Here is a 9,677-nt window from a genome sequence, read left to right as displayed (position 1 = left end):
GGAGCGCTACCAATTTACGGTCCTCCCATTTGGCCTGTCCACAGCCCCCAGGGTATTCACAAAATGTATGTCTGTGGTGGCGGCCCACTTCAGGTGCTGGGGGGTCCAGATCTTCCCCTATCTGGATGATTGGTTAGTAAGAGCACCTCCCGGTTGCAGGTGCGGGATCAAGTGGCGCTCCTGTCCATGTGCACCATTTTGGGCCTGTTGGTAAACAACACCAAGTCCACACTAGTCCCAGTTCAACGCATAGAGTTTATCGGGGTGGTCCTGAACGCCTCGTCGGCCAGAGCCTCCCTCACACCAGACAGGTTCGACACCCTGAAGGTGCTCATTGACATGGTCACAAGGTTTCTGTTGACAACAGCCAGAGCGTGCCTCCAGTTCTTGGGTCGTGTGGCAGTGTGCACATATGTGGTCCGTCACGCCAGACTCAGGATGAGGCCCCTCCAGCTCTGGTTGGCCTCGGAGTTCTCCCAGGCCAGGGACAGGATGGACAAAGTCCTCACGATGCCCGAACCAATGATCACCTTCCTAGGGTGGTAATCCTTCCTGCGAAACATGCTCCAAGGGGTCCCGTTCAGGGGCAGGCCCTGGCGCTGATGTCAGATGTGTCGGGCCTGGGATGGGGGGCCCATGTGGGGATGTTCAGATCCAAGGTCTGTGGTCGGCTCAGGATCTTACCCTCCACATAAATGTTAAGGAGCTCAGAGCGGTATGGCTGGAGTGCATGGCCTTCCACTCGCACCTGGAGGGCCGGGTGGTCAGGGTCCTCACAGACAACACGGCCTCAATGTCCTATATCAACAGGCAAGGTAGGGTGCGATCCTCTGCCGCAAAGCCCTCAGGGTGCGGGACTTCTGTATAGCCCACATCTGCCTACAGGCCTTCCATCAGCCAGGTGCCCAGAACGCGCGGGCGGATTGCTTGAGCAGGGACTTCTCCTCTCAGCATGAGTGGTCTCTCCACCCAGAGGTGGTGCACAGACTTTTCCAAGTGTGGGGAACTCCCCAGGTGGATCTGTTCGCGACTTGGCAGAACCATTGCTGTTCCTGGTTCTGTGCCGGGGGCTGGGACAGGGCACTATCTCCAATGCCTTCCTCCTGTCCTGGTCAGGCCAGTTTCTCTATGCCTTTTCCCCCATTCCTGCTGATCGGCAAGGTCCCGGAAAAGATAAAGACGGACAAGGCCCGGATCCTTCTGATTGCCCCAGCATGGTTCAGACAGTATTGGTACAGGACCCTCATGGGCATGGCAATTGCCCCACCATGGCTGTTGCTGTCCCGCCTGGACCTGCTCTCCCAGGACCAGGGCTGCCGCCTCCACCCCAACCTAGTGGCACTCCACCTCACGGCATGTCTGCTCAATGGTTAGGTAGGGAGGAAAGGACGTGCTCAGAAGGAGTTTAGCGCATCCTCCTAGTAGTCTCTAGTGGTCAAAGTGGTCTCCGTTTTCCAGATGGGCGGATAAGCGGGGCATTTCCCCGGTGGCTGCCCCGATCCAGCTTATCCTGGCCTACCTCCTTCACCTTAGAGCCCAGGGCCTGGTGCCCTCGTCAGTCAAGGTGCACCTGGCGGCCATATTGGCCTTCCATCCATCAGTGCAGGGCCACACGGTATTCTCCCATGCTATGACTGGCCGATTCCTTAAGGGTTTGGATCGTCTCTTCCCATATGTTAGGCCCCCAGTCCCGCAGTGGGACCTAAACTTGATGTTGGCCCGTCTCATGGGGCCCCTGTTTGAGCAGCTAGCCATGTGCTCCTGGTCGCGATCACGTCAGCTAGGCGGGTCTCGGAGCTCAGGGCCCTGACCTCTGAGCCCCCGTACATGGTGTTTCATAAGGATAAGGTCCAGCTCCACCCACAGCCCTCGTTCCTCCCGAAGGTGGTCTCCACCTATCACATGGGTCAGGACATTTTTCCGCCAGTCCTCTGCCCCAAGCCCCATGCATCCAGTGATGAGTGCCACCTCCACACGCTGGATGTGAGATGGGCTCTGGCTTTCTTCCTGGAACGGACTAAGCCGTTCAGAAAGTCCTTGCAACTGTTCGTTGCCTCGGCCGAGTGCATGGAAGGTCGGCCGATCTCCACTCAGCGACTCTTCAACTGGATCACCTCATGCATCCGTACCTGTTATGACCTGGTGGGAATCCCTCAGCCACCAATTGTGAAGGCGCACTCGACTCTGGCACAGGCCTCATTGCCTGCCTTTTTGGCCCACGTCCCCATTCAGGACATTTGTAGGGCTGCCATGTGGTCTTCAGTGCACACGTTCACCTTGCACTATGCGACCAGGGATGATGCCAGGTTTGGCAGAGCTGTGCTCCGTCCCAAGAATTTGTGATCTCCTACCCACCTCCAACAGATATAGCTTGGAATCACCTATTGTGGAATACACATGAGCAATCACTCGAAGAAGAATAGTTACCTTTTCCGTAACTTGTGTTCTTCAAGATGTGTTGCTCATGTCTATTCCACATCCCGCCCTCCTTCCCCTCTGTTGGAGTTGTCTGGCAAGAAGGAACTGAGGATGGGGGGAGCACGCAGCTCCCCTTATACCTCACCATGGAGGCGCCACGCCAGGGGTCGCTGGGGCGCTCCTCTACCGGTACTTCTAGGGGAAACGTGGTGAGCATGTACATCTATTGTGGAATAGACATAAGCAACACATCTCAAACACCGGTTACGGAAAAGATAACACTCTTTTTTTCTCATCTTCTCTCCTGTGACTCCTCTATTTGCCCCAGAGACCCTACCTCATCTCATCTCCTGTCTCTCTCACATCCCCCTCCCTTACCCTTCTCTTCTGACTCTTTCCCCTCAAACACAAGCATTCTTTAGTCTCTCCTGTCTTTAAAAAAACAACAACAACAACAAAACCCCAAAATTTCATTTGCTTCTCAAACTACTGGCAACCATTTTCTTCTTTCTGAAATCTTGTCTTCAGTGATGCTGTCCTCCCCTGGTTCTCCTTCTACTATCTCTCTAATCACATCATTTTGTCCTTGGGAGGTTCCTCCTCATGTCCAACTTTCCAGGACAATTGTTGTTTGGTCCCCTTCTCATTTCCTCTCTACATCTTATCTTGGGGTAATCTCATCTGGAAACAAATTCCACTATCATCTCTGCCTTGTGATAACCCAAATTTACATGTTTAATGGCTAATACAAGTTTAACTAACTTTTCTTATTGCTGCATAAGTATGTAGCTTTTGAAATTTTGCTTTCATTGTCAAGTTCTCCCATTGAGTGAAAGTGTCCTGCAATAACTAGGAAAGGACTTTCAGTGGGTATGTGTAACCTCCATTGCCACAGAAAAGGCTTCTTGATGGTAAAAGGATTGTTTTCTATTACTAACTGTCACTAAGTCATGGTATGGGTTTGGGTGACTGGAAAAAAGCGCTTTGTGCAAATGAGGTGCAGTGCTCAAACTTGTTTCATAAAAATTTTAATAACACTAAATGTTGTCAGTAGAACAACAGAACAATAGAACAACACTAAAGGAGATAAACCTGAACAAACTAGATTTCACAATAAAAAGGGAAATCAATTATACCAACAACAAAAAATCCATTAGGGTATTTGGGTATAATAGATTCTAAACTCTTCTCCTTCAAAGACTTCTGCCTGGATTTCATGTGTGGTAGCTGATGGTGTTGGAGCACTTTAACCCTTCATAAGACTGACTCACCAATGGATTGTCCTTGAGCTGCCAAAGAAGTATTCTGTTTGAAGAGGGGAAAATTTTAAAAATACATTTCACATGAATTTAATGTAATTGATATGATATATGACATTTCTATACTTTGAAACAAAAATTTCACTGGTAGTGCTTCAGCCGGTGGTTTAGGTGTTGCCAAAAAAGAAAAAAGAAAAAAAAAGTGCAGTCCGCCTAGTTGAAAGACTTCAAAACCAATACCACCCACACTTACCACAGATCAATTCCTAGCATTTCTACATCCAAGCCTCCAGGAAACCATGTATCATCTGCCCCCCACCAAAAAAACTGGGAAAAGGTGTGTTTTGAACCAGGTTTGGAAGGTCATCAAACAATGCAATTCTTTAGTCTGAAAGATTTCTTTAGGAGGAATGATATTCAGTTGTCATAACCTGAGGTGGAGATCCCAGCAAATTGAAGAAATACTTGTTTTTTCAGGAACACAAGAGATTCTGATGCCCTTCAAATGACTAGCTATGGCACTGTGATTCATGTGCCAGGGAACGGGGACATTATTATGAGTGAAACTGGATGAGGTACACCATCCGTTGTGGTAGGCATATGTTGGACTCGTGAATCTTGGAAGGCTATCTGGGTACCTTCTTAGCCAATATCTCCTGTGACCTACATAGCATTTAGAAACTGGCACATCTTCCATAGTAATTTATGTTGGTGCTGCTGGTGGCTGCTACTTTATTAAGTACTAGAGTTAGAGTGTAAGACTCACTGTCACAAATGCCTTTTTCCTCCTTTTTTAAATGAGGTTCCTGTCATGAGCAAAGCACTGCAAGAATGGGGCAGAGTAAGGACCCCCTGAAGGTCTGGGTGGGTAAGAGACTGACACTACCAGAATCATAAAGGCACTCTGGAATGATTAGGATCATCAGGGACAATTGGAAGAGAAGGGTTGATTTCACCAACAGCCTTAATCTGTATTTTCTTCTTTGTTGTGGCTGTTGACAACAGTGCTACGTTGTCTATTTAAATATACTACATTTACAAATACACTATTTAAATATACATCAGATATTTGTGATGACCGCTTTTGGAAATGTAAAAATCAGTATAATCCCCTTACAGTGAACATTCTTATCTTTTGTCTTGTACAGTATTCTTAAGGTTAAATTGAAAGTGCTCACTTCAAAATTGGGCCAAAAGAAACCTGATGAGGTTTAACAAGGACAAGTGCAGAGTCCTGCACTTAGGACAGAAGAATCCCATGCACTGCTACAGATTACAGTCCTAATGGCTAGGCAGCAGTTCTGCAGAAAAAGACCTAGGGGTTCCAGTGGATGAGAAGCTGGATATGAGTCAACAGTGTGCCCTGGTTGCCAAGAAGGCTAACTGCATTTTGGGCTGTATAAGTAGGGGCATTGCCAGCAGATTGAGGTACGTGATCATTCCCCTCTATTCGACATTGGTGCTGCCTCATCTGGACTACTGTGTCCAGTTTTGGGCCCCACACTACAAGAAGGATGTGGAAAAATTGGAAAGAGTCCAGCGGAGGGCAAAAAAAATGATTAGGGGGCTGGAGCACATGACTTATGAGGAGAGGCTGAGGGAACTGGGATTCTTTAGTCTGCAGAAGAGACGAATGAGGGGGGATTTGATTGCTCCTTTCAACTACCTGAAAGGGGGTTCCAAAGAAGATGGATTTAGACTGCTCTTAGTGGTACCAGATGACAGAACAAGGAGTAATGGTCTCAAGTTGCAGTGGGGGAGGTTTAGGTTGGATATTAGGAAAAACTTTTTCACTAGGAGGGTGGTGAAGCACTGGAATGGGTTACCTAGGGAGGTGGTGGAATCTCCTTCCTTAGAGGTTTTTAAGGTCAGGCGTGACAAAGCCCTGGCTGGGATAATTTAGTTGGGATTAGTCCTGCTTTGAGCAGGGGGTTGGACTAGATGACTTCCTGAGGTTCCTTCCAACCCTGATATTCTATGATTGGTTATCTCTGATGTCCCAATGTCTCCATTTAAGAATGAACTGAACTACTGAGTTGGCCCTGTCTATAATCATAACAATTCAATACACTGATTATTAATAATTTAGCTTAATTAGAATCTAATTTTTTCAGATATACATGACATTGCAATGGCATTAAATATAAGAAAAGTTCAAAGAGTCTGTTTTATTCCATTATTAACATCATTTGGGCCAAAAGAAAGGTCTGACAAATGCTAAATTTCTTAAAAGGGCCCATTTTCAAATTATGTTTTAAGTCAAACTAATTAAGAGATTTACTTGTAAATTATCAGAAAATTAATTTAATATTCAAAGAATAAGTGTGGTAAATTTGGGGAGGATATGTTGCATCCTTTGGACCTAACAGAGGTTGAATTCCTTCTTTAAGTACCGAACTCAAGACAGCCAGAACTATACAGTCAACATAAGCACCTTCATAATATTTGCCTTTTGAAAACAGAACATTATAAAGGATCTGGAACCATGTCAGCAAGCTAAACATTACCTGCATGAACTCAACTTGGGTCTTTTCATTTTCTAACCAACTGATAAAAGCTCCTCTGCAATAGGTGATGGATGGAAGCGTGCCAAGTTTGTTTTTTTTTGCAGAATCATCTAAACAAGGGGAAAAAGAACCCACATGTAATCTACATGCATTAATTTCTCTTTGTTCTGAAGATAAACTCTTTAAGTGTGGATTATTCCTTACTGAACCTCTTCATTCAGAAACATTTTCCCCCCTGTATAAGCCTCCATGTTATTCTGCCCTTTCTTAAATAGCTTTTATTATAGTACCGACACTTAGACCCCAAAACTAGAAAGATTTCCACACGTGCTTAACTTTCCACACTATGAGTAGTCCCATTGAATTAAGTCTTTTCAGGACTGGGGCCCTACTTTGGCCTGGGTGGTTTACAACTGATATTTTCCACAATGTCATCATTTAAGTGGACTGGCTGATGGAGTGGGAAAGGCCTGGATAAGGTCAAAGGTTTAAGTCATCCAAGCATGTTATAATACAGCTCTGCCACTGTTCTGCTGAGTGAGCCTAGACAAGTCATTTCACCGATCTATGCCTCTGTTTCCCCATTTATAAAATGGAGATATTGACAAGTTCCTTACTGTGTACAGTAACGGGAGTTTTTTAAGATATGTTGCCCACATGCACATTCTACTATTAGTGTGCATGTGACTCTCTGCACTTGAGTTTGGAGTCTTTTGGCCAGAAATGTCTGGTTGGTATGCATGGGCCCTGCAGTTCTTTGTGCTCCTCAGCAAGAGCATAAAAGAGCAGAGTGAGCCAACTGTCTTCAATTTCCTCTCAACTACAGAATCCCAGGTTTGTTTGTTTTTCCTGCCCAGAGAACTTTGAGGCAGAAAGGATGGAGGGCAGGTCGTGGAGTGTGCATTTGGACAACACATCTCAAAGAATTACAGTTACTGTGCAAGGTAAGTAATTTCTCATTCTCCTTTGAATGATTCTCCATATGAACATTCCATTGTTGGTGACTCCCAAGCAATTGACCAGTACATTGGAGGTGGGAGCTTGGAGTTAAAAATTAATGACCGGAGCACAGCCTCACCAAATGTGGCCTCTGACCTGGAGGCTTTGGTAAGTGGTACAGTGCTTAGTGAATGTATGAATAGATCTCCAGGTCACTGTCTTCCATATAACTGGGATAGATACATTCTTTAGTGCAGCTACGGAGTCTACTTGAGCTCTCAATAGAATCAGCTTTAGATGGGTCCTTCTCTGTAGTCTCATAGCAAGTCTTCACACAGTCTGATCCAATTCAATAAATGTTGGGAGGATATGGCTTTGCCTTTCATCCTCTCTACAATAGCCACAAACGATATGTTTACACGGTACACTAAGCCCGGTCTCTGATTCAAGTTTCAACCCAAGCCCTCTTTCCATCCACACAGAAATCCATCAGATTTGGGTCAGCAAACCTTTAGGATCTGGGTCCTAGGACCCTGTTAGGGGACTGCATCAGAGCCTAATCCCACTCTGACTCAGGTGCAAGCCTTGTCATTTTTCAGTGTGGATACAGCTCAAGTTGCAGACTCAAGTCAGGTAGTTGTGTAATGCAGTATGCATACAGCTGAAAACCCAGGTCCAGCAACTGTAAACCTAGGTTTACAATATAGTGTGGATGCTCAAATGCAGGCTTGGAAATACTGAGTCCACAAGCTCGGGTCCGGCAGACCCGGGTTTACAATGCAATGTAGATGCACTCAAAGAGTTTTGGTGAAGATCTGGAGCTTTGTTCTTTGGAGGTAGAATTCCAGGGTTCTTCTGACATCCAAAGTGTGAAAAGCTGCCTCTGTTTTATTAGAGTGAGATCTATTGAAGAACACGGGTAAGTGCATTTGTTGATTCAGATGGAATTCCTTGACCTTTGATAAAAACTTGAGGTATGTTCTTAACAATATCTTGTCTGGGTAGAAAAATGTACAGGGAGGATCAGCCATCAGTGCTTACATCTCTCTTACCCTCCTTGCTGAGATAATTGCTACCGAGAATGATGTTTTCAGTGACAAGTATGGAAAAGAATTCTTAGCCATCAGTTCCAAGCTATGGCCCATGAGCACTGAGAGAACCAGGTTGAGATTGCATGGAGGGATAGGGTCCTTGATAAACGGAAACACTCTTATTAGGCCCTTTAGAAATGTTATGACTGTTGGATGAGAAAAGATATTGACCCTCTATGCATAGATAACGTGCTGAGTTTGCTGTCATGTGTACTTTTACTTAGCTCAGTGATAGGATAGAGTGTTTCAGTTCTAACAAGTAGTCTAGAATTGTCAGTATTGAGACTTCCTGAGGGTTCAGGGATTTCTGGTGACACCAGTGAGAAAACCTTGTCCATTTTGCCTGGTAAGGTTGTTTCAGAGTCCTTCCCACTATTAACCATAGGCACCGACTTCTGCTGGCACCAGTGGGTGCTCGACTCACCTCTGCCCCCGGCCCTGCCCCGACTCCACTCCTGCTCCGCCCCCATTCCAACCCCTTCCCCAAAGTCCCTGCCCCTATTCCAACCCCTTCCCCAAATCCACACCCCGGCCCCGCCTCTTCTCCGCCTCCTCCCCTGAGTGCACCGCATTCCTGCTCCTTCCCCCGTCCCTCCTTCCCTCCCAGAGCTTGTTACACCGTGTGTTTTGTGGCAGCAAGTGCTGGGAGGAGAAGCAGGGACACGTCGTGCTCAGGGGAGGAGGCAGAGGTGAGGTGAGGTGGGGGGTGGGGAGCTTGGCTGCTGGTGGGTACAGAGCACCCACCAATTTTTCCCCGTGGGTGCTCCAGCCCCGGAGCACCCATGAAGTCGGCACCTATGCTGTTAACTAGGTGGTCTTGAACAGGAGAGGAACAGAGTACTTCTACACTCAACATCCATCCAAGAGCCAGGCTGTGTGATGAAGGGAATTCAGGGCTGGGTGAAGGATCTTCTCCTCAACAGATGATAATAGGTCTGTCACTGGAGGTAGAGCCCTGGGTTGGGAAGCGGAGAACCTCAGGATGTTGGGTGTCACGACCGGGGCTTGAGTGGTCAGACCTCCTGGTCAGAGCAGTGACTGTCATGCCTAGTGGTCAGAGAATGATAGTCAGAAGCCAGGAATAGCACTGAAGATCAGAGCCAGAGTCAGGAACCAGTAGTCACAGCCATGAGTCAGAAGTCCAAGAGCAAGCCGAGAGGCAGGTTTGTCACTACAACTGGCAGGGATATCCACCTTGTTGTAAGGACAGTTCCTGGAACCCCTCTTGGGCCTACATAGGGTGCCTTAACTCATGAGGACTTCTCTGGAGAAGCTGGATCCTTGTAGCCATGATAACCTGCACATCACCAAAGCCATGGCCAGGGAACAAGAGGCAGTATCTGCTGAATCTAATTCAGCTTGCAGGCCAGTTTTAGCTAACAAATGCCTGCAGCAACCAAGGATGAGAACTCCTCGCAGGAGTCTGACAGCAACTTGTCATTGAAGACCAAGAGTTATTCAAA

General features: G+C 46.8%; 1 protein-coding gene across 1 annotated transcript in view; it reads right to left on the bottom strand.

Annotated features, from left to right (window-relative positions):
* Positions 1 to 3,522: 3,522 nt before the first annotated feature.
* Positions 3,523 to 9,677, bottom strand: part of LOC128836116 (sodium/hydrogen exchanger 10-like) — a 161,767-nt gene continuing 155,612 nt past the window's right edge. The window contains exons 20-21 of the mRNA XM_054026133.1: positions 6,185 to 6,294; positions 3,523 to 3,723 (exon numbers count right to left, since the gene is read on the bottom strand). Of these exons, the coding sequence (XP_053882108.1) occupies positions 6,217 to 6,294 (78 nt within the window). The 3' untranslated portion in view covers positions 3,523 to 3,723; positions 6,185 to 6,216. The remainder of the gene's footprint in view (positions 3,724 to 6,184; positions 6,295 to 9,677) is intronic.

This window comes from Malaclemys terrapin, chromosome 4 (assembly GCF_027887155.1).
Source record: "Malaclemys terrapin pileata isolate rMalTer1 chromosome 4, rMalTer1.hap1, whole genome shotgun sequence".
Taxonomy (NCBI): domain Eukaryota; kingdom Metazoa; phylum Chordata; order Testudines; family Emydidae; genus Malaclemys; species Malaclemys terrapin.
Note: the sequence above shows the minus strand (reverse complement) of the source record. Positions and strands in the feature narration are given on the sequence as shown.